The sequence below is a fragment of the Geospiza fortis genome, unplaced genomic scaffold (assembly GCF_000277835.1).
Source record: "Geospiza fortis unplaced genomic scaffold, GeoFor_1.0 scaffold54, whole genome shotgun sequence".
NCBI classification, from domain to species: domain Eukaryota; kingdom Metazoa; phylum Chordata; class Aves; order Passeriformes; family Thraupidae; genus Geospiza; species Geospiza fortis.
This window is the reverse complement of record NW_005054301.1, coordinates 6,214,185-6,238,758: the sequence shown is the minus strand read 5'-3', so window position 1 is coordinate 6,238,758 and position 24,574 is coordinate 6,214,185. Positions and strand designations below refer to the sequence as shown.

The following is a 24,574-nucleotide window of genomic DNA, read 5'->3' as shown; positions in this document are numbered from 1 at the left end:
AGGTAGCCGGGAGAGGGTCCCCATCAGGCGGGCAGGTAGCCGGGAGAGGGATCTGGGCAGGCGGGCAGGTAGCCGGGAGAGGTGTCCCATCAGAAGGGGAGATAGCCATGAGAGGGAAGCAGGAAGATCTGAAACAGGCAGTATGGGTAAACCCATTCACCTAGGAGATGACCCTGACAAATTGCCTCCGTACCATCGAGATGAAACATTCAGGGGTTCTTGGGGTCATGAAGATGATACAATGCAGGAGGAATTTCCTTTAGATAGTCAAGATGACCCATCTTTGGAGCATGAGCAGTTAGATGAGTGGGAAAGAGAACAATACTGGAGAGATCACAACTCTGATTATCAGGATGATTCTGTACATGTGTATGACAGAGATGACAGGTTGCAATCCCACCATTCACTGCCTCCCTTGTCTCCCCTACCACCACTACCTCCTTTATCATCTGATCACGACAGACGAGATTCGTGGTGGGATGACTGGAAAAGGCCAAGAGAAAGGGAACTGGAGAGAGATCTAGATAGAACTGGAAGATCCTCAGATATTTATGATCAAGATTTAGACAAAGAATGGGATAGAGACTGGGACACGAGACCTATGGATGACAGAGAAATGGGGAATCGTGACCTGGATATCCCCCCTCTACCACCATTACCACCCCTTCCACCTCTAGACAGGTATCGTGAGGATAGGTGGAGGGACGATAGGAACAGAGATCATTATGACAGAGATCTCCGAGACAGAGGCGAGCTTAGGATTCGAGAATATCCGGAGAGATACGACACGTGGCGGGAGAAGCAAGACTACCTTCCCGAAAGGACTGACTGGGAGAGGGAACGCTTGTCAGATAGGTGGTATCCAGATGATGGAGAGAGACTGAGGTCTCTGGATGACCACTCAGATACATCCCTTCCTCCCCCTTCACATTCCTCTGATATGCTGGGAGCAGATTCAAACCTGGACTCTGACCAGTCCTTGGGAGGAGTGATGGTCCTAAGCCAAAGACAGCATGAGATAATTCTGAAGGCTGCCCAGGAGCTCAAAATGCTTCGGTGAGTTGCCTGGTTCTGTGATTTTTAATAGGAATCGCATTGTGTGGGATCCGTTTGAGTCAACACAGTAATGGCTTCATTTCTTTTACCTGCAGCATAATAGTAGGAGCTCATGTGGAAGAAGTTATTTGAAGTACCTTTACCACAGTTTTTGTAGATGGACTTTCTTTCTTAAATAGATGATTGTCCCTTTTCCTGTGAATATGGTGCTCCATGTATGTTACTTTCCAGGAAGAGATCTGTCCCATCATCTGACCAATCTTTTTGTTATCCTCAAATAAACTTGTGGATAATTGCTTTTCAGTATTTTTGGTGGTATCAGATGAGCTTAGTGATAATTGCTTTTTAGTACTTACCCCTCAAGACCTACATTAACGTAGTTCTTAAGACCTATTTTTTTTATATTGCTCACTTTAAGTTAAAACATAGGTGGGGTTTTGTTCGTTTGTTTGTTTTTTTACAGAGCCTCCTCATTTGAAAGCAAATATTGTCAGTGAACAATTTTCTCAAATTCAGTTGATCTTAAGTTCTGGGAATCAGCATAAAAGTAGTGATATAACAGGAAGATATGAATGCAAGAGTTTATCAAGACTGCATTTTTAGAAAGCAGTACTAGACTTCCTAAGGCTGTAATGAGTGTTTATTATGAAATTAGTAATAGGAGAGATGGGGCTGTATGAGGCTTTCAACAACCTAATCTAGTGAAAGGAAGGCTGGAACTAGATGATTTTTGAAGTCCCTTCCAACCCAATCCATTTCATGATAGAGATGTTTTGCACTTTTCTTCAGACTGTTTTGTTTTCAGATTTGTAAGACTGCTGAGCACCTGTCCCATATAGAAGGTCTTAGATGCATGCCAAAATGCAAGAAAAATAAATTTTTTAAAAGGAAGAACTTTTATTCTGAATAATTTAGTAATTTACTGCAATTAGATTAATTCAATGGTGTTATTAACTGTGAAGTCTGTGTTATAAAGTAGTTTTTGCTTAAAGTTTGGAGTAACATTATTTTCAGCTTCCTGACTTTCCCGTTGCCTCAGTTGCCCAGCATATGTTTTGCTGTTTATTGTGGCTAGCTGCAAGCCAGTCACTTAGGCTAAGGAACACAGTTTGAGAATCACTATGAGAGAAATTTGTTAGGGCTTAAATAATTTAAACATAGTCACTAAAATGTTTTATGTAAAAAGTAGTTACATATGCATCTTTCAAAGCCAGTAAAAAAGGGAAATATAAACATGATACTGATTTTTAATAGAATATGAGAGTAATCTTCAAATTAGTTACACTAGTACTTCTCATTAGGTTCTTATGGGCAGATGATTTAAGTCTGAACAGTAGGGACAACTTTATGGAGATTACTTATTAATTTTTATGGGGATTTTTTGAGCCAAGAGTTATACCAGTAGTGTGGTACATAACTGCTTTCATCTCCAAAACTAAAGCCTTCATCTGGCTTTGCTTTTATTGTGTGTAAAACAGCATGGTCTCAGCTGCAGCCTGTTCTGTATTTGTGATCCAGTGTAGTGCTCAGTTTACTCTTTTGTATTTACAAAACGCTGAGGATTCTTTTCTTTGAGCCAAGTTCCCCTTCTGCTGAACACTGAACTGGTGCATTACTGGTTAGTGTGGTTTCTGTTACGTCTGGTTACAGAGGGATCCCATCCCTAGTTGTCATTTAAGAGACTGCTTCAATACACAGAGTTATTAGCGATTGAAAAGCCTGGATCAAAAAATGCTAACAAAAACTGAAGGGCAAGAAAATAATATTCACTAGAACTTTGTAATCCAGTGATTGTAGTACTCACAGCTGAACCGGGTCTCTGCTCTATAGACTATGTATTGGTTGTGTATTAAATAGCATTTTGATATATAAACCAAAGAAGCAAAAGTTAGACTCATCGTTTGGTTTTTTATGTATTGGAATCTCTTGTGCTTTGTTGGCCTCAATCCTGTTACCGTGTGAACCAGAGCAAGTAACTGAGAGCACTTAGGTATGTGTTTCCAAGGGGTTTCTTCCTTGCAGAAGGTGTTGACAGAAACCAAAAATCCAGCTTTTCTCTTTACTGTTCAAATGGAGTGATTCTGGCAAAGCACAAAAGCATAACTACATGTCTTAATAGAATTGTGATCAAAAAGCATGCAGCTAATACACTAAATGCTTCCATGGTTAGGTGGATGTGAAACAGGGATTTCTGAATCACAGCAATGCCCATATAAAGCCTGCTGTGTCCTTTTCTTCTTTTGGCTTTGTCTCTGATGCTAGTGTAATATGTGTTCTCACTATGAGCATTGATTTCTTTAGTTTTTCATTTAAACTATAGACTGATAACACTTTCTTATGATGCATGTGCAGGGAGCAAAAAGAACAGCTACAGAAGTTGAAGGAGTTCAAACCTGACATTTCCACCCAAGACTCTCCAAGACCACAGAACACAAGCACAAGGCCAGGTGCCTTTCAGGTAAATTCATCTTACACTGATAACATGTTGGTAGCAATTACTGTTTATGTATATTGAACCAGTTCTACACACTGATGGTCAAATTTCTCTCTGGAGTGCTTCCCCAGCAATCCTTACACCTTAGCTATCTTCTGTTGAGGCAAAACAACTTCCTCATTTCTTTAAATTTTCTAAAGCATTTTCTGCTCAGTCTGTTGCAGCAGACCTCTAGTTAGGGGTGGAAATGAGCCAAGACACAGACTCTCATTTAAAATGTGAAAAGGGTCCTGGTTTATTCTTCTTTACAGTTTAGCCATCCTGACTCTGACTACAGCAAACTCCTCTCTTGGCTTCTCTGACAGACTGACTGCTGGCTATTTCCTGCTGGAATAGGACTGCAGGTATTTCCTTGCTGCCTCTGACTGCAGGATTTTACCTAGCTCAGCTGTGACTGCAGGCTCCGACAGCAGGCTCTAACTCTTATCAGACCCAGACTGACCTCGCAGCAGATCTTTTGCAGCAGCAACTCTCTTCCTTGTTTTGTTCTTCTTTGTGTCTCTCTGGATAATTTCTTCTTCCTCAGGCCTCCTCTACCTCCTCAAGGTCCTCTTCCTCAAGGCTCTCCCTGACTGGCCAACCAATCCCTTCTATCACACTTACCTTTATTAGTCAGAGCCCATTAAAGGCAAGGCTATTCTTCTTTGGTCATTAGTACAACTGTGACTTATCAGGGGCGAGGACCCTTGTAATCCCTTCTTCTACACCTACAAGTCCACCATGTCTTCTGAGTATGACCCATCAGGGATGGTTGCACATAAAACAGTCTAGATTGCTGTAGGATAATGTGCAAAAAGAGGCGAGCTCTCCCAAAACAGGGATATAAGGTTCACAAGAAGACCCTGTTTTTCTTTGCTTAAGTTCTTTCAATTTGCACTGCTTTTCCTGCTTCAGGAACTATCTCCTCTTTGAAGTTGGGAAAACTTGAAGATACATCCATCAGAAATTGAGATATTTCAATGTAGCATGGGCATTCGCCTTCTGTTTGCTGTTTTTATTGAGAGTTTTTATTACCTTCTAGAATATCATGAAGTGCCTGGAAACTCATGTTTGTGTACCTCCATCCTGTTGTGATGCAACTACTCCTCTACTGCTTAATTTCCTGTGCAGTTCTGGGAACTGTTCTCAGATACTTATTTGGGTTTTTTGATAATTCAGAAATCAACTGAACTTCTGCAGTCATGCTAACTCAGGTTTATCAATCCTTCCTAGAATGAGTAAACAGTTTTGTTAAATGTGTATTGGAGGAGACATCTGAGTTGATGCACCGTCTTTGTTCTTCATCACATCTTAACCCCAAAGTTACTCACACCAATAAATTTAGCCATAAGGTCTTCTGGCTCTGACATTTAGCCAGACCAACCTTTTTTTGTCCCTCCGTCCAGGGAAGTGTTATGCAGTGAATGAGGCATTGCAAGTTTTCTTTTTGCTTAGGTGACCTCTTCCTTGTTTACAGTGTTTGTAAAGTAAAATAATGGAGCTGGTTTGCTACCAAGAGCTGCAGATATGTTGATGCCTTTAGGAAGTTACTTTACTCTACTTTGATATTTTGTATCTCAGACTACTTCACTTGTCTGCCTAGAAGTTTTCAAACAACTTTTGTCTTTCTTGGAATTCTTCCTTCCAGATATTTCTGCCATGACTTTGAGTTATTATTAGAGAGCTCAGCTTTGTATCTATAACCGTCCTGCAATTTTTGGTGTATGTTGCTAATAAGGCTGCCTGTAACTTGGCATCTGCTCTGATGCTGAAAAGTCTTGTAATGTGTGGGGTTTCTTGTGGATGTTTGGTTCATGAAGGATTTGGTTTGGTTTGGTTTTCGACTGGGCAAGACCTTTCAATTTCTTTTGTTCTTCTGATATTTATTTTATTAAGGTTTTTCCAGGTATTTCTGCTCTCTGAATTTTTCCAGTGGTTTCCACAAAGAAACTGGCCTTAACAATCCTTTTGCATCTTACCAAGCTGCCCTACTTTCAGATTTTCAGCCTTCACACAGACAGCATGAATCTTTGCAGACAGCAGGAGGCTTTGGAAATAAACAGTAGGCACTTTTGAACTGAAATAGGCCTACTGGAGCTAAAATTGGTAAGGTTATTTTAAAGAAAATCAGTAGTGTTTAAGCCCTCACATAGTGAGCAAACGCAAAATTAAATCAGGCCACTAGTTTTCAAAAATAGTCCTCCTACCTGTAGCACGTTGGTGGAGGTACTAGAAAATGTGTATGGTTTGACTGCCAATTGCCATTGCACATACTGAGGAAGAGAGAAGGTTAGTTTGCAGATCTACATTAAAAGTGCTTTCTGCATCTAGGTCTCTTCTCAGCTATCTTCAGAGGCACCAGTAGAAGCCCAAGCTATTAAACCTTCTCCTGCTGTTATTATAAAGCCTCCCGTGTTGTTCAGACAGCCCACCCCTGTGACAAGACCAAGTGCCCCACTGGCATGGCCTACTACATCTATGACAAGGCCACACGCTCCAGTTTCTACTCCAACTACAACCCCAAGTCATGGTCAGTCTTTAAAACCATTACCTTCTGCTGTGGAACAGGAACGCTGGGATGAGGACTCTTTCCACGGACTGTGGGACACAAATGAGGATAAAGGTGCCAATATGGAGTACGAGTTGTGTAAGCAGGAGTCCATGATGCCTCCCCCTGTCTCCTCGCCTGTGAAGGTGCCTGCTGTCCACACTTCCATTCCATCAGCTGTACCAGTGTCCCTTTCTCCGGTTATTCCAGCAGTTCCCAAAGCACCCATCATTCAGCAAACGGTGGATTATGGCCACGGGCGAGGTGGGTATCACAGTGCATTTGATATGTATCAAAGAGCTAGTTAGTCCTCCTGACCTTTTTGTTTTTTAACGGAGTGTGCCATGCAAAGTATGCGCATTCTGCAGTTGATGTGTAGGCTTATGTGCATTAATGATGTAATGCTGATCAGTTATAAGGAGTCTCTAACCTTTAACCAGTTATGACTCTGAGTTTAGTGTTTTTCTTGATGCTTTTAAAAAGAACTATTTCACATTGATGAACAGTGTATTTTCCATGGCTACTATTCCATGAATGGTGTACAGCCATGGGTGTTTCTAATAAGTACAAAATTATGTGCTGTATTTAGGTTCATAGTGTTACTTTCCCTTAATCCCTTTGTAGGTGAGTATGGAAATAACTGGACTAGAAGGTACTTTGGATGGTTAGAGTTCTTAGGTGTGACTAGTGATTTAAAACAGAATGTGGCTGGTGTTTGCATTATTTATATACTGCATAATGGGTGTGAGGTACCCTCTAGCCAGAGGGGGAAACAGAGTCTGGTTCTGAAGGGCATGCACCCTATACAGTTGTTTAACACATAAGTATAAATAGTGGAGGGCTCTGCTTTTTACTACTGAACTTACCAAAGCTAAAATTCAACACTAGTTTTTAATAGAATTGATCTCCCTCCTTTAACAGGAGTGAACTCATGTCATAAAGAAGTTCTTAAATTGTGCGTTGTCATTTAAAGACTGTTTTTTCTCTCTCTGAAGTACCATAACAGGACCAGAAGCTGTATCTGTTCCATTAAGTAGATGTTTTACTAAAAGCTGTTTGAAAAAATGTCATTGTTGTGAGACTTTCAGATACTATTCTTGACATTACAGTAACTCTTGTGAGTTATTAAAACTTACAGAGCATTTTAATGTTTAGAATTTTCTGACACTGCATGAACTCACCTGAAAAGGCAGAAGTCCCATTGTTAAGATGAGTGGTTTACATACACACACACAAACCCACTTCATCCTTTAAAAACCATGGTGCTGTTTATTTATGTAAAGCTCTTTTTGCATTTTCCATTAAAAGAAATTATGGTACTTTGTTCTAGTCACTTTTAATGCCATTGACTAATTACTTTTCAAGAAGAGGAAAGAAAATACAAGCATGTGTTTTAAAACCTTAGGATTCTTTTGTTTATTTTCAACCAGATATAACCACGAGTAAAGTGGAACAGATTCCATATGGGGAAAGGATAACCCTTCGTCCAGAACCTCTACCGGACAGGCAAACATTTCAAAAAGGTAGGAGGTGCTTGGCTAGCTTTCAAAGAGTTAGTTAGCTCTTAAGAAAAGTTGTAAGATGCTAAAAGCTTGTTCAAACTGAGTAACTCTTGTTTAAGCTACAACCACTTTATTTTCATCAGAGGTCCATAGGAATAACAGTTTATATTTTCAAGAGGAGTACTGCAGTCAATAACCTAGCCACTTTAAAAATTCAGTTTTGTAGCTTTAAGTAGGACTGCACAGTTTGTCTGTTGCATAGTTTGGAAAAGAGTGTCTGATAAAGTGCATCCTAGCTCGCATACCATATACTTTTCTTGCACTCTTACCTGTTGCCTTCTTTTTCCAAAACAGTAGTTTGGATTTCTCTGGGTTTCTCCCTTCAGAGCATCCAGGTCGCTACAATAGAGAAAGAGATCGTGAGCCTTATTTTGAGCGTCAGGGTAGTTCCAGCACAGATCATCGGGATTTCAAGAGGGAGCGGGAATTGCACAGAGACCGAGGCTCTGTGGACTACGAACGAGAGAGGTTTGACAAGGAGCGGCATCCCCGAGACGACAGGTACATGGTTTTGGAACACTATGGACATCAATACACTTGAGGCTGTGTTGTATATCAGGCTGTCTGTTTTGCCTGTGAGGTACATGTTCCTTTCACTCTGGAATCCACAGTGGAAATTCACAAAACACTTTCTTGGCAGGGTTCTTCCTACCACGCCTTCAAGGACTCAGTCTTACCGTGACAAGAAAGACCATCCATCCTCCAGGCGAGGTGGTTTTGACAGGCCACCATATGAACGAAAGACAGATCGTCCAGCATATGATCATGGGCCTCCCATGTTTGGAGGTACAGTTTCTCTATCTTAAAGTCTTGCTAGAATATTATAAAAAAATAGTGGTCTTGCAGAGGTGAAGATTAATTGGTAGAAGATTGACTTGCAGTATTTGTTTGTTCAAAATATATAATTCAGGAAAATCTTTTTAGGTGGTGGTATTTAGTTTTGTTTCTCACTGGTGTTGAGATTATAAATGAAACTGTTATATACTCTGCTAAAAACTGTCTTTGATTGCAATAGGTTTAAGATTAGAAATTTTAATTATTTATGAGGACATATCTGTGAATTTAACTTAAAATAATGAAGGTCTGTTTAAATCAGCTCAGAACATCTTAATTTTTTATTTTACTGAACTAAGAAAATTCTTCTGTCCAAACACTGGAATTTGAAGGTGATCGTAGAAATTACCCTGAGGAAAGGATTCCTATTTCTGCTCCATCAATGCCTCGTCAGCCACCACCAGCTCCACGAGTAGAAAGGAAGCCAGAATCTAAAAATGTAGATGATATTTTAAAGCCACCAGGACGGGATAGCAGGCCAGAGAGGGTGAGTGTACATTCTGAAAGCAACATTTGGTTTGAACAAGGTCTATATTCAGATAAAATGCTGGTGGATGCAATATGTTGGGAACAAGTGTACATTTGAGGAAACTCTGGAAGTTACCTTGGTTCCTTTGCAAATGCCTGGAGTGTTGTAGCATAGCAATTAGGAGTCCACAGGAGGGGTAAACTTCATTGGAATGCTCAAAGCAAATTAGTGTGTAATATTAAGGTGTTTTGGCCTCTTCTGAGGTCTTCACTTTGGGTTTTGATGTATCGGGGAAAGACTCGTCTTTACCTAGAGATTGGCAATGCGCCATATTATATAAGAAAGAACACAATTTAGGTAAAAATATTTAGGTAAGTTTTCATTCAGCTGAATGAAAGAAGTTAGTGAAACTGAACCAGATCTATAGCATGCAGCTAAACTGCTGAGGTGATTAACATAGAAAACTGGATTATGTGGAACTACTACCATTTCTCACAGCCTGGTTTCTAAAACAGACAGTGAGTGCTTGATGATGTGCAAAAGTGTGAGCCCACAGCACATAATTCTCCAGAAGAAAATATTTGCAAAAAAGAGTCTGTTAAATGTAGTACAGTATCATATCTGCTTACATGATCTTTGTTTCAGATTGTGATCATCATGAGAGGGTTACCTGGCAGTGGAAAGACACATGTAGCAAAACTCATCAGGGTATGTAAATAGGCACTCACTGTGTAGTGTTGCTTGTCTTTTACATGTGCTTCCTCTACTGTTTGCTTTCTGTTTGCCTAGAATTCAAGTCTTGTTATTTCATGTTCCATGTCTTCATGTGCTATGTGAATCTCCACCAGTATTAGCAAGCAGGAGGGATACTACTCTCTTCTTGTTTTTACTATTGAGCAGGGAACTACTGTTGACTAAAAGTATTTTGAAGTATTTTGAAGTGTAGCAGAATGGAATTTTTAAAGCAAAGGTATATGCTTTCTTTTTGCTTTCTTCCCAGGATAAGGAAGTAGAATGTGGAGGACCTGCACCAAGAGTGCTCAGCCTGGATGACTACTTTATCACTGAAGTGGAGAAAGAGGAGAGAGACCCAGATACAGGGAAAAAAGTTAAAAAGAAGGTAGTCTTAATTCTGTTGTTTTTCTTGACAAAGAAACAAGACATTCTGGAAAAACAGTGGCAATCAGAATTCCAGTCTGTGGGGTGGGAAGAGTGCAGAGGTCTCTGGGCTGTTTTTCAGAACAAGCCAATATAACTTCAGGTTATATTAGGGTGGTATAAGCAAATTCTTAAAAACTGAACTGAAAGGTGTTTTTCCTACACCAGTGTACTTTGTGGTCATGCCATTGAGGTGTTGAATATTAGCCATTTTATAGATGTCCTCTTTCTTAATGCTTTTGTCCTTGGTAAAGGTGATGGAGTACGAATATGAGGCTGATATGGAGGAGACCTACCGTACCAGCATGTTTAAAACTTTCAAAAAGACCTTGGACGACGGCTTCTTTCCCTTCATTATCCTTGATGCTATCAATGACAGAGTGCGACACTTTGAACAGTTTTGGAGTGCTGCAAAAACAAAGGGGTTTGAGGTAATGGACCTAAATAGCATTTGAACTTGCTGCTGACAGCCATATGCTGATGTTTCTAAACTTTTGAATGGAAAAGTCTCCCACATTCAGGAAAAATGCTGTGGTTTACAGTTACAAATTGACCTTTCTTAAAGTGTATAACTGCAAAGTGTATCACAAGGTAGAAAAAGAGCTCTAAAAATTGGTTTACAATATTTAATAGTCTTTTTCTTTCTAGGTGTACTTAGCTGAAATGAGTGCAGATAACCAGACATGTTCCAAGAGGAATATTCATGGGCGCAAGCTAAAGGATATCAGCAGGGTAACTATATACATCTGGAGTCATACTGTGCTTTTGGGGCTGCTGCTGTTTGACAACTATAAACTACATAATGCTTATACTTTTCCTCTAAGAAATGCTGGTAGTTATTTCATGGGATTGATTAATATTTCTGAAGTACACATACATCCTGTTAGCAATCAAGAACCAAATTTTCCAATGAATCTGTTAGATTTTTAGAGGTGCTTCATTTTTGTGTGTTTTATTAGATGTCTGATCACTGGGAGGCAGCACCACGCCACATGATGCGCCTGGACATTCGTTCTCTGCTGCAGGATGCTGCTATTGAAGAGGTGAGAATCTCTGTGCTTGTTAAAACTGCAGATTAGGTCAATGTCACTGTACTGAAAATGAAGCAGACAAAGATGTGATCACAGCAGGGCACTTTAGAAAGCCAAAATCCCTGTCAGGAAAGTGTATTTTTTTATTATGAATTACCCCAAACATGAATGTACATTTTTACCTATTATCACCTTTTTGAAGCTCAGACTTGGGCATCTTTGAGCAAGAGTTGAAGTCATATTGCTCTTAGCAACTGTTGAATACCAATTAAGGAGATTAAAGGGAATCTTTGCACTCTTAGATGAAGCTCAGCACTTTTTACAGGTTACTGAATTATTTAGATCACATTTTGAGAAAGTAGTTGGAGAAACTAAGATAAGGAAATAAACAAATTTGAAACTCGGTCCTTGTTTTGAGAAATACAAACATTTAACAGAGAATGAAGAAAATACAGATGTTTAACAGAGAATGAAGAAATAAATAACATGTAGTAGAAGGGTATAATTGCCTTTTCACTTCATTTGCAGTTTGCCATGACATGCTTCTTTGGTGTGTCAGCTTACTGTATTGTTGCATTCTTCTTTAGCAGTTTTGTCAGGAGCTGTGGGCATAAATTAGTGTTTTAGTTGTGTGGTCTTTGTGAATGAACCATAGCTTGTTGCTGTCAGAATAGGTCTTGACACAGCCATAGAAACTGATGAACTGCTGAGGTAGACAGAGGGTCTTTGCAGGTTGTCACAATGTTAGCAAGTTATTATTGCATCTCCAAATTCTTTGTACTGGAAAATAGTAATCTTAAAGAGGACAGCAAAAGGTTCTACAATAAAGTAGGCTCAGAGAACGGCAGATTAGGATTTACAAGGTTTTGCAAATTATGTGAAGGACTGTACAGACTTGGGGAGTTTTATGTATTCCAGAGTATATGCATGGGTCCCCAGTACAGCTGTGGAGCCCAGAAAGTATTGCATTAGATGAGCAGAGTTAGATGTTATGTCTTCATTCTTCTATTGTTATGCTGAATTCTGTGGTTACTATTGTTCTTTACTGTGATTTAAAAAAACCATAAAAGATAAAGGCTCAGTAGAGATGTTCTATGCAGAGACAGCCATTACAGGTATATATAAATGGCAAGTTTAAGAACTTTTTTTCTGAGATTGCAAGTTTTGAAATGTGATTGTGTGGGAAGCAAGAGAAGTATCTTGCTGTTAGAGATAGTGGTAACACAAGGAATGCATGTGAAGGAAGGAATGAACAAGTTTTGCTTTTTCCCAGAAAATCTTTGTAAAGAATATTTTTTGTTGCTCTATTTCTAGAAGAGAACATGCTTCTTAGGAAAGCCAGAATGGATACAGGATTCATATATATTGCATCATCATACTTTCAAAGATGAATCCTTTCTTTTCTATTTGAATTTGGACATTTCTACTTATTCTGTTAAAAAGAAAATAATTAAAATCCAGACAGTGCCTTGTAAGTCTGTGCATGTGCTTTGGAACAGGTGGAGATGGAGGATTTTGATGCAAATATTGAAGACCAGAAAGAAGAAGCAAAGAAGGACACAGCAGAGGAAGAAGAAAGTGAACTGGTAGGAGACACATCAGCCATCCCTAACAAATTGTTCATTAATGTGTCTGAAAGAGAATCTCAGTCTTACAAATGCCAACCCATTGCCGTTCTTAGCAGTGCAATCTTAACACACATGTTTCTAGCAGTTTTTTACTTAAACATTTCTAGGAGAACTCTAATGATAAATCCTATTATTTCTTCTTAATTTATTTCTAAGAATATGTGAGTATGTGCTACAAACAGTATTCTCTATGGAGCATGGTAACATGCCTCATGGAGATATTTTAAAGTGCAGTACATAATAGTGCTGTCTTCCAGATAATCTAAAAATGACACAAAGTGGAGGGATGGGAACAATGGGCAGAGATTAATTTAGCTTATTTCCTTTCACGTGTCTAAAGAACTCTCCTCAACTGTCACAGTATGTGATAACAGTTATGAAGACTGCTTTTTCTGCCACGGTTGACTAACTTTGTTTGTCAGGTGGTATTTCCAAGGTGAGGCATTAGGTCTCTTGGATAAATAAAGGTTACAGAATTGCCCTGAGGGCTGGCTTTTTTAGGTATGTATTTAAAAGGCTACGAAAGGCTTCCTGCTGTAACTTCTTGGTATGTGTTGGAGCTGCAACTGGTCCATGCTTGATGAGTTGAATGTCTCAAATCTTGGTGCCCACAACCAAGCAGTTAAAGTTCAATAAACAGGAAGTAACCAAAAATGTCTGAGTTGAGCAAAGTGTTTTTCCTTGACGGAAATTTACTGTTCCTCAGGAGTGGCAGGTCAGAAAGCAGTTGAAATCAGAATTTTAAAAAGCTTAGGAAAAGTGGATTCTAATAAACATCTGTTTTTTTCAACATGACTGATTTATTCTCTTTACTAAATTATTCTTTGGCGCAGAATATGAGACTGCATAAAGTGTGGTTAGAACATTTCAAAGATGCATCCATGTTTACAAGAATATGGCTGCTAGTCCCATTTCCATGAGCTATAGTTAAAAGAGAAAGTTGTCTTTAGCTTTTGAGACATCTGTGCATAACTCTGTGTGTGTAATGTGTGTGTTTATGGGTTCTGGGGAGTGTCCTAATGTACAGCACTTATAACAATAGGCCTTTTCTTTGAAACAAAGAGAAAGCAAAAAGTAATCTGCATATATGAATGTGTTCTATTCAGATGCACAAGATATGAAAAAGAGCATTATCTGCTGTGGGCAATCTCTTGAATTCAGTCAGATGGCTAATCTCAGAGAAAGACAGAAAGTGGAACAGGACACTGTATTCACTATCTCTTGCTCTTTTGAGAACATTTGATAAGGGTTATGCAATTCATTTTGCTGCATTTAATCCTGTGAGAAAAGGGAGGTCTGAAGCCCCTGCCATCTGGCAGATATCTTTGAAATATCCAACTGTCTTGTACCAAAGGATAAAGTCTGAATCTCTGCTTATCCTATTTGAGGACCAGGATATTGTATAGATTCAGCACACAATAGGCCATTTCACACCATCAAAGTCACTCTTCTTGCTATTATCAACTCCCGTAGGATTGTTTGGAGGATTCAGAGAATTCCTGCTTTTCTGTGCTTGATGGTATGAATTATTGATACATTTAACTTAGTGTTCTCACCAGTGTATCCCACATCACTTTGTTTAATGCAGGCTTTTAGCTGTGGTGTAAACTCTCTGAGCAAGCTTTAAAGTGCAACTTGGTTTAAATGTATAAACATATGTATATACTTGAAGTTTATTTATTTGTTACAAGGAGATACTGCAGCACAAACTGTTTTGGTTTGCATTAATTACAGATTTGATTAAAACCAAGAAAATCCAGAGATCTGAAAACCTTAACTCACTGATACATGTTTGATAGAAAAAGGTCATTCAATGATTTTTTTAAGAGCAGTGCTGAATATAATCAAATGCTGTGTGGCTCTCTGGAATTTACTGGAATACACAAATTTAATAACACATAGTATTAACAAATATGCATATATTTTTACCACAGTGGAAACAACCTATAAATAAAGCAGGAAAGAAGTTAGTGTAATAAAACTGATTTGTGGATTGTTTGTTTTCTTCTTGAAATCTTCTAGAGTAGTTCTTTTCCCTCTCTATTAAAAAACATTCTAAAAAATAATTAAATTCTCTTGGAGGGCTTCCATTCACTGCCTTGAGCTTTTTTATGTGGTTGCAGAGGAACATTACTACTTTTATACCAAAACTGAATAGCTGAAATGAGGGTTGCTTAGTAACAATTTACTTGTCAAAGAATATAAAAAGAAAATACAAAGAGAGGCTAACTAAAATAAATACTTTTTTGACAAATTTATTTTCATTATGCTCATTTACAAAGAATAAACTGGCTAAAGATCATTACACATGGTGACATTATTTGTAGGGCAAAATTGTTTTATAAGAATCATTGCACTAAGAGTACCATTTTAAAATGAAAAGTAATACTTAAATCCTAGTGACTCAGCAGATTCTCTCATTTAAACAAAAAAAAATGTTTAATTGTGGATTAACCACTCATACATTACTTTAGTATGTCCCTTCAAAAGGAGTAAGTGAAGCTTGTGTGTACTAAATCTGGGAATGTGTTCATAAAAACTTATGGTAACTTTTTCATTTGTGTTTGTAAAGCTTTGAATATTCTTTATGCCTGAAAGTTGTGTGACTTTGCCACCTGGAATAATACAATACAGTAACTGCACACTTTTGTGTGCGTTTGCTGTCTGTCAGACTCATTCTGGAGTTCTGTGTTTGCAGAGAGCAGCACTCATGTAATGATTTGCAAGGGCTACTGAAATCACTGAATGGCAAGTGGATGCAGAAGTTCTGAAATACCGAGTAATTGGTCTCCATCTGATAATGAGAATTGTACCTTACAAAAAAAAAAGACCTTAAACTCCCATTGTAATGCTGTTTCCAGTTCAAAAGTGATATGCATGTGTGTCTCTCTCTAATCCTCCGAGCTTCTTTCTGTGTATGATTTAGGGTTACATTCCGAAAAGCAAATGGGAGATGGACACTTCTGAGGCAAAGCTAGGTGGGTATTTATTTTTTCCTGTTTCTTATAGTTGGTATCTAATGCTGTTTGCAAGACTTGAATTTTTGTTTTTACTGTGCCTCCTTGCAAAGACAAATAAATGCGTTGATTTCATACATGTGTCTGAAACTGCAGAAGCGTCTATACAGAACAGGAATTCATCTTCTGCCAGAGGCAGGAGATTTTACTACTTTCTAATCATCACTGTTTTATGTATGCACTAATTGTTGTTCCATCTGGTCAAGGAAAGTACTTTGTCTTCAAATTTGAAAAAAACAGTATTTATAATCTTCATCTTTCTGTGTTTATTATTTTTATATAAGCAAAGAGTCAACTCACATCGCACTGTACTCTTTTTCATATTGCGTACCTTTTTTCCTAAGTGTCATCAGTAACTTCTTGCATTCTTGGAGACATGCCTCATAGCTGAACTATATTGGAGATGCTTCTCACTTTTCAAAATTAACATCTGTGAGGACAAAGTAGTGGCATGCTTTGAAATTGGTTCTAAATGATTAGGTGTCAGTATATCTTTTCGGCATCTTAGGCATTGAAAAGTTTAAAGTTCATTATGCTTTGCAGTTCCAGGAAAGCAATATAGTTCTTCTTAGTAGTATGTAAAATGGACTTTCCAGGAGCACAAGGGCACAATTTTTGCTGTACTTTTTTGTTCTCATAGTGCTGATATTAGGATTCTGTCAAAGGCAACTTTCAGGCAGAAATGCATGCACTACACAGCTATGGTGAAAGGATTATTCATGGAAAGGGATTTCTGGTCATTATGATCAGTTTTGTTGCGGTTTTTTTTTACTGAACAGTATAAGTTCTAAATGAAGGTTTTATCTAGGCAGTCTGCTCAGAACTGCTATATTTGTATCATGTCCATAAGTCACAAATAGCTAAATGGGACACAGCATTTCTTAACATTTTGTGGTTTGCTTCTTCATGTGTGATACAGCCCTGTGCATCATAACTTTCCAATGACCAAAATCACAACTGCACCATAGAAATAGAGTTAGGAGGTCTGGTTTGCATAAAGCAGCCTTTCACCTTTTGCTGTTAAGGGTTTAGCTACACCATCTCTTCTCCTGCTGTGCTCTAAGTCATAGAAATAGTTGTGAATTATATCGATGATGTGGCACCTGCAGTACAAGCAGAGGCACCTTGTACTCCATGATTTTGGCATACCAAACAGCTAGGCAGTTAGACATTTAAGCTAGAATTGGTCTGCATTTTTGTTAAAAGCAATGATTTATTTAATAATGTAAAATTATTTCTGAAGTTCATGCTAAGAACTGTGTTACGTTTCCTTCCATAATGAAAACTCCATCATGTAAAAACCATGATTTTTATATGGTCTCCACTTAAATGTAAAATGGGGAGCAAGCAGCAGAGTCACTTTTATGCTGAAGTAAGTTACTTGAAAGGCTGTTGAAATAATCCTTTAACAGACAAACTTCATTAACAAACTGGATGTTAGCATACTGCAAGACAGATCCAGGTGCTGAGAAAGGCTTTCTATTAAATCCACATTTACAATTTTACTTTTATAACTACCCTCTAGATTCAGTTTCATATATATCTAAGTCTATAGATTAAAAATAAATTCTGACAGAACTTAGATTTTAAAAAAGCCAGGCATTCCTATGTAAAAAATGCAGTTACTTTGGAAAATTACTCTGCCAGGACAGTCAACATTTAGCTTAAGGTGTACATTAGAAGCACTTGCAGTCTGTGAGTAAGAGTTACTGTTTAGTTCACAATAAGGCTTCATTGTAGATGATCAATTATAATTATTTCTGGAAAGGCATGTAAGCTGTGGTGTGCATTAGTTACTCCAAGACTGAGTTATTTCCTGGGAGCTGGCCTGCCCATTGGGTTTATTGCTTTAGTCCCAGAGGGTGAGCGTTTGCAGAATGACATAAGTTCAGACTCCAAAAATTATGCTCTGAGTCTTGTTTTGCTTTTTTGTTTTCTTTCTGAGTAGATGTTGTTTACAGGAGAGCACAGTAAGATCTTGCTGATTGTAATAAACCTCAGAAAATGTCTGAAAAGTTTGAGTTCTAACTGCAAACACTGACTTGTGACAATCACCGAACATATGACCCAGAGATCTCACTTTAGCACAGATTTACTTTATTCTTATATTCCTCTTGAGTATGTGTGTGATTTATCCTTTCCTTATATGCTGTGCACAGCCACAATTTCATTCTGAAAGTCTGTTCATGGGTCTTCTCAGTGCCTAGTGCACAAAGCTTCTTATGTTGAAATTTAAAGTAATGGACTCTAATTTTTAAAATTTGACTGTAGTGTTTAGTGCAACGCTCTGTTTCAAGGTGTGGCTTAGTGGCAAGTTCTACAAACTTGCAGGAATGGAGAAACAGGCTCTGATGTACCTGAAATTTTGATACCATTGTAAAATTTGCTCTAGAATACAAATGGGATTCTACATAAAACTTTGTGGCTTTTGTATAAGAAGGGCAAAATTTAACTGATTGATTTATTTGGATTTTGAAGGAGCTGATTAAATTAGTTGCTTTCAGATGTTACTTTAAAAATTTTACAGGTGAGTTTTTAAGTTTTGTGGGTTTTCAGAAATGCTTCTGCTTTGTTGTTTTTAAACATGAAATGACAAAATGATGTTCAGTAGTTTAACACTAAGTAATCGTCAGCCATAAATAATCACAAGCACCAGTGTTACAAAATGACACCTTATCTCATTTTCAGAAAAGAATATTCTGAAATAATCCTTTGTGGCAGGTTTTTGACATTTGTGTAGTGTCTGCTGCATGACACATGTACCTTGAACTGCAGTAGTATGGATGGAAGCAGACCTCTCTGGAAAAGCAATCCAGCTTCAAACATGGAAGGACATAACTTTTTAAAATAAATCCTGTGTAGCAGTAACAAAAAGGGACAGATGGAAACTGCATATTCAGATCAGCTTCTGAACTCTCTATTGACATTTGGGCATTACACATTTCTTGGCAATGTTTTCAGTTGTTTGGTGTGCAGCAGGGGGTGGGAGACTTAACTTACTTTCACATCGGTAATGAGGTGAGCTTGCATCATAGCTTCATTCCAACAGAATATGTCTGTCTACAGGTACTTGCCAACAGAGAACTCCATTTTCACTTTTTCATCTTTCTAAATGCTCCTCAATGAGTTTGTTGATCTCCTTTTCAATGTTATTTTTTTCTGGAAAATGATTAGTGCCACAAATGATCTACACTGGTTGAATGTAGCTGGAGTAACGGAGGAATATTGTATAAATCAATTTTGTCTTCTAGAGGGAGTGTTGCCTTTCTGTGGAGATTGAGTATCAAATTTGGCAGATTTAACTTAGAGCAAAAGAAGAACCTTAACTAAATAATGTAATAGATACAAATACTCTGAACATTTTTCTTAAGTGTTGGCTATTTTAAGAAGCAGGGGGATTACAGTGTTTTATTAGAAGAAGTTCTGTATCTGTTCCAGGGAAATGGGGCAGAGGTGGAGTCTTTAAAAGGTTTTGAGGTATATGAGGGAGAAATAACTTAATTAGTTTATGGACTTTAAATTATACTAGCATGTCTACAGTACCATTCCCTCACATTATCTCCATTGTTACTCTTCTCTCTCCCATATTAAGTAAAAAAACTCATCTCTGAACTGAGTTTCTTTAAGTACATACCTTTGAATATCATCTTCTGCTATCCAGAAAATAATGCTGCCTTGTATTTGGTCTGTTTCTGAGGCCTTTTGTGGGTGAATTTAATTACAACAATGACTTCTGAAACAGTATTTCTAACATCATTGGTAATGGTTTAATGAATGTAATTGCCAAGCTTAGTGTTCCTTCTACACATACTTGAATTGTTGGCTTATAAATTGGTAGTTTACATTGACAGAGTAACAGAATTTCCTTTGACTTGTAGAGCCGGTTTTCCTTTTCATGCTTTGTTGTTCATAATCTTACAATGAATGTTTCATCTCCTTTCCAAAGACAGTTTGCCATATAATTTCAAGAAGGTGTTGTTTTCTTTGCTGAGAATAAGTGTCTAAAGTGGAACAAAATTTTAGAACCTAGAAACGGAATTGTTTCTCCTCATGTATCGGTTCAATAAGAAAAAGAAGAAAAGGAGGACTGTTGGACAAATGTACTGTTCAAATATTCATGACTGACCTCTTACACCATGAAAGAAAAGATTCTGAGATGTTTTTCTCCCAGTCCTGGAAGACTTTTTAAGTGGTTTGCCTTATGGGGAGAGAAAAAGAAAGGGGAGGATCAGACTTTCCAAGGAGCGTTTTGTTTAGCAGAAACAGTATCTCAAAAGCTTGTCTTTGATGCGTTAAGTTATATAATTGCCACTTGTTCCCTGAAACTGCATGTGTGCCATGTTTGACACAGTATTGATCTCCAAATTTGGGAAAAATGCTACAGCTTTAGTATTGTGTTCAAATACAGAAAGATGGATCTGTGGTTCCCAGCTATTGTTGGCTATATTGTACCTGTAAGGGCAGACTCCATGTAGATCCAGAAGAGCAAACCTTTTCTCCCTCATATAGAAAACAAAACTGGGTGTTACTGCCACACAATTAACATGAAAGATCAATAAAACTTGAAAACTGTGTTGAGTCTTCTTTAGTTTATTTCAACTCTCATCATTACACCTGTCAAGACAAGCTGGATGTACAAATTCTGCTGCTCGTTCTTTTGAAAACTTTTCCACTCTCGTCTTGTTTGTGTGAAAAATAGAAAAAATAATCTTCCTTAACGCTGAGGCTCTGTGTTTGTTCTCAGACAAGCTGGATGGTTTGCGGACTGGCACTAAAAGAAAACGTGACTGGGAAGCAATTGCCAGCAGAATAGAAGATTATCTGCAGCTTCCAGATGACTATGATACACGTGCTTCTGAACCTGGAAAGAAAAGGGTAATAAATTTTCAAATGACTTACTGTCTTTATATAACCCTTTAACGCTCTCTGTGAAAGAGAGCTTTATATCAAGTCATTCATTGTCTGTGAATATGGGAATTTTATTGACTCCCTTTTCATTTTGCTGTTCTGTTAGATTCTGTAAGAAATTATGCCTGCAAATAGGGTCTTCCAGAGGTAAACATATTAGTTATAACAGAGCTAGGAATTGTAGATAATACAGATTAACTATGCATGACATGGTCTGAATACCAAGTGCTGCATGTTTAAATTCTGTTGTGAAAAAAGGGGGAAAGTCATAGGGGGAGATGAAAGATGTAATAGAAGGTGGTAATGCTTTTTTTTTTCTCTCTGCCAAACAGAAACCTCTCTGCCAAACCAGCTTTTGCCACTAGCAGTAATTTGAATTAACTGTCAGTGTTTGGGTATTGTTTTGCTCTGTAATGTCAAATAGAAAATTGATAGGACTGGACAGTATGTCTGAGAGAAATGGAGGTACTTAAGGCACTAGCAGAGGAGATGATGGTGGAAGAAAACTGACATTGCTTATCAGTAGAAATGTCAGGAGAAATTCAGGTAGACTTAGGATAGGGAGGTGCTGGCAGACAACTGATAAGGCTACGTACCCCAGTAACACATGGGCTTGAGTGAGACTAATCAGTGTGCAGAGAAGAGCTTTTCACTTACTGTTTTTTATTGTCCTGCAATGGTGTGTTTCAGCTGAGTTTCTGGCCTGGAGCCCTTCTTCATTGCACCTCTCCCTCCCTCCTTCCTGTTGCTCTCCCTCCCATTGGTGTCTTGTTTTGGGAGTGTCACTGTGTATGTTAAGCAGGATAAATTAAAGGGATCTGCGTTACCACGAAGAGATGCAGTGCAGATAAGGAGATGTAAAGATGGGGAAATAGCATATGTATGAGAAAGGTACTTAGTGTAAAGAAATAGTGGAAAATTTTAAATAGAGATGTATCATGGAAGATAGAGCAGAAAACTGTCCTTCATTCATTTATTCATGGCTGACTTGCTCTTTAACACTGTCTTTCTGTAGTTTCATAGGGATCTTGTAGATGTTTCCATTGTGCATTTGAAAGACAGATTTCCCAGAAAAATAAAACAGTAAATAATAATAAATAGTAACAGTAAATAAAACAGTCTTGGATAATTCTTCCTGCAGAAAGTGTTGCTTTTGAATAGAGAAATAATTGTAGTGGTTACACTTCAACTCTCAGAACTATAGCACTGAAATGGAAAAGGCTTATCATCTATAGCTTTTGTCTACTCCGTCCATTCCTGGTCCGTTCAGTTAAAAATAATTTCCCTCTTTACCTATCAGAAAAAAAAATAATACTTACCTGTTCTAAGGAAAATGAGTAGAAATTAGTATTCTTGTATTCTTACTTGCAGTGGAAAGCCTAGATTCATAGCAGGATTTCTTGGAAGATTATTGTACTGATAGGATGTTCTCCATAGGTGCGATGGGCAGATCTAGAAGAAAAAAAAGATGCTGACAGGAAAAGGGCCATCGGTTTTGTTGTTGGACAGACTGACTGGGAGAAGATAACAGATGAAAGTGGTCACCTTGCTGAGAGAGCCCTCAACCGCACCAAGTATATATGAAAAAGTGGTTAAGTGGATTTTTGTGCCTTTGAGGTAAATATTCATCTTCCATAGTTCCATTAATGTTTATAGCCTTGATGTTTTTCAAGAGTTGAGGCTGAGTTCACCCCTTGTTAGAGTTCTCCCAGACAAGGTTATTTGATTTGAAACTCTGTATAGTAGATGTCAGCTGTGCCTATGTCAACATGCACCCTTCTGTACAGCACCTGACAATAAAGGGGGAAGGATTTTCAGCTCCCAGATCTCCCAGCCTTATTACAGGAAGCGTGTGGTTCCATTTAGAGTAGTTTAGCTGTGTGCCTACTAGTCCTGTTGAGTTCAGATGTTGCTTATTATATCTTAATTCTACCATGTTAATTGCTGGTTTACATGACATAACAAACTTTTCCTTTCTTTACAGGCCATTTGCTCTGCAGAGAAGTGAACCAAGGTGTCATGAGCATCTTGCATGGGTCATGTCACTCCCACCTTCACAGTTTTTCTTTGTTACTTCAATTTCAGCAATTTTCTTGAGATACTGGCAGATAACTGGCAGTGCCCTCAAAAAACTCATTGAATCCCACTACTCCTAAGTGAGAGAGAAAGTTTACTTTTTAATATTTTTGGAGGGGAGGGAGGGGGAGGGTCAGTAGTTTTAGCTGCTCTTTGTGGGATAAAGTGGAAGGATTAGACAGATGTTACCTCCACTGTACCATCACAGAATGTTTATCACCTTTGCTCTGTGGATGTTCTCGTTTTATACTGTATGTACCTTGTAGCTTATTGTATTAGGAAGCAGAACAATAAATTTCACTATAAACGCAGTGTTCTTGGTGGACCATGTAGTATGGTTTTTGTTTGACGTTTTGAATGTGGTCTGTGTTCACATGTTAGTGCTCAGAACCATCCTTACCTGGAAGACATACTGTGCTCATATTCTGGAATGTGTCCTGTCTTCTAGGTTTTTCACCTGCTCTTCTTCTCATAGACAGATCCATTAAGACCCCAGGTCTTGCTGGCCTTTAGGAGTTCATGTTCTTGGAAAGCAGGAATATCATTATGTTTGGATCCTAGTTTCTCGGTTATGTCAAATTTTCATTACTACGTGAGTATGAATTCTGTTGGGTGGTTTTGTAATGTTCAAGGTAGCAGTGTATGCAAAACTTGTCTTTCATGCTCAATATGAAAACAGGTGCTACAGAGTTTTCTGAGGGGCAGCCTAGAAAATTGGTTTTGGTCTTCTTATGTCTTTATTCAACACTAATCCCTATCAGGGTATTTAATTCCATTCATAAGTCTACTGAGTCATAGAGAAACATCATTAAAAGAAGTGACAAAGACCAGAAGCTGTAGCCTTCTTTTCCTTTGGTAAATGTGTTAAGCTTGCTGAAAAAAAAGATGAGTGAATAACAGTCCACACTACTAAAAGTGGTACAGATTCTTCATAGATGCTGGGATATCGCTGCTGCAGAGCATCAAGTTTGCTGGTGAAAACTTTCTTTTGTCCTCACAGGTTTCAAGGCAAATGCTTTGCATTTATGATGTCATAACCAGGAAAGATGTTTAAATCTGAAAATAATCACTGTTTTAATATTGAATGGAATTTTTCTCCTGATCTTTCTGAGGAAAGAAAATTAAGTCCTGAATTTTCCTTCTTTGTTGAATGATTACATTGTGCTTTGCATCTAGGTTGGTAAATCAGCTTTTCTGGTGTGGTGGTGTAGTTTAGGTTGTTAAAGGAGACCATGGTTGTAATAGATGGATTTGTTTGCCATTCTTATGTTTTGGTTTATTGGCTGCTTCTTAGCCTTCTCTGTGGTGCATCATTAAAAGTTCTTCAGTAAACAAGGGGAATAGCTGAACCTGTATTATGCCCCGAATATGTTTAATACAAGAAAATTGAGCTCCCTGAATGCAGCATTTTTAAAATAGAAGGTATTAAATGTACATTTTCTGCGTACACTTACTTTACATAGCATATATGCTTCTCAAAATATTGCTCAGTAAGTACTCTTTGAATTGTGATGGAGAATTGTTGACAAAAGAAAACTAATAGTTAACAAGAAATGAGTACTGTGTATTGCTGTGGAAGTCAGGTGAGCTTCACTTTGGAGAAGTTACTCTCAGGTATGTGTAAAATGGGTTTCAGTCTATACTCAGTTTTTCATAACAAAACTGGAGTTCTTGTGGCACACCATGAGTTGATGCTGCTTCTTGACTCTTAAGAACTGATAGTGATTTTGTCTGTATTTTTGGTAATACAACTGTACCAGATCCTTTTCTAACATTTTTCTTTTCAGACGAAAGAGTACTTCTGGAGCATTCAA

General features: G+C 38.1%; 1 protein-coding gene across 4 annotated transcripts in view; it reads left to right on the top strand.

The window, feature by feature from the left end:
* YLPM1 (YLP motif containing 1) overlaps positions 1-23,071 on the top strand; it is a 34,486-nt gene extending 11,415 nt beyond the window's left edge. The window contains exons 5-21 of one of the 4 annotated variants that reach the window (XM_031064647.1): positions 1-1,056; positions 3,409-3,514; positions 6,098-6,341; positions 7,508-7,600; positions 7,966-8,140; positions 8,280-8,425; positions 8,806-8,960; positions 9,588-9,650; positions 9,943-10,062; positions 10,355-10,531; positions 10,749-10,832; positions 11,060-11,143; positions 12,631-12,717; positions 15,686-15,737; positions 20,521-20,651; positions 22,122-22,301; positions 22,669-23,071. The exon at positions 1-1,056 is cut by the window's left edge and continues 1,137 nt beyond it. In XM_031064647.1, coding sequence (XP_030920507.1) covers positions 1-1,056; positions 3,409-3,514; positions 6,098-6,341; positions 7,508-7,600; positions 7,966-8,140; positions 8,280-8,425; positions 8,806-8,960; positions 9,588-9,650; positions 9,943-10,062; positions 10,355-10,531; positions 10,749-10,832; positions 11,060-11,143; positions 12,631-12,717; positions 15,686-15,737; positions 20,521-20,651; positions 22,122-22,268 — 2,920 coding nt within the window. In that variant the 3' untranslated portion in view covers positions 22,269-22,301; positions 22,669-23,071. Of the gene's footprint in view, positions 1,057-3,408; positions 3,515-6,097; positions 6,342-7,507; positions 7,601-7,965; positions 8,141-8,279; positions 8,426-8,772; positions 8,961-9,587; positions 9,651-9,942; positions 10,063-10,354; positions 10,532-10,748; positions 10,833-11,059; positions 11,144-12,630; positions 12,718-15,685; positions 15,738-20,520; positions 20,652-22,121; positions 22,302-22,668 lie in introns of all 4 variants that reach the window. The other 3 variants (XM_031064644.1, XR_004082667.1, XR_004082666.1) reach the window with 3 other exon arrangements.
* Positions 23,072-24,574: the final 1,503 nt, after the last annotated feature.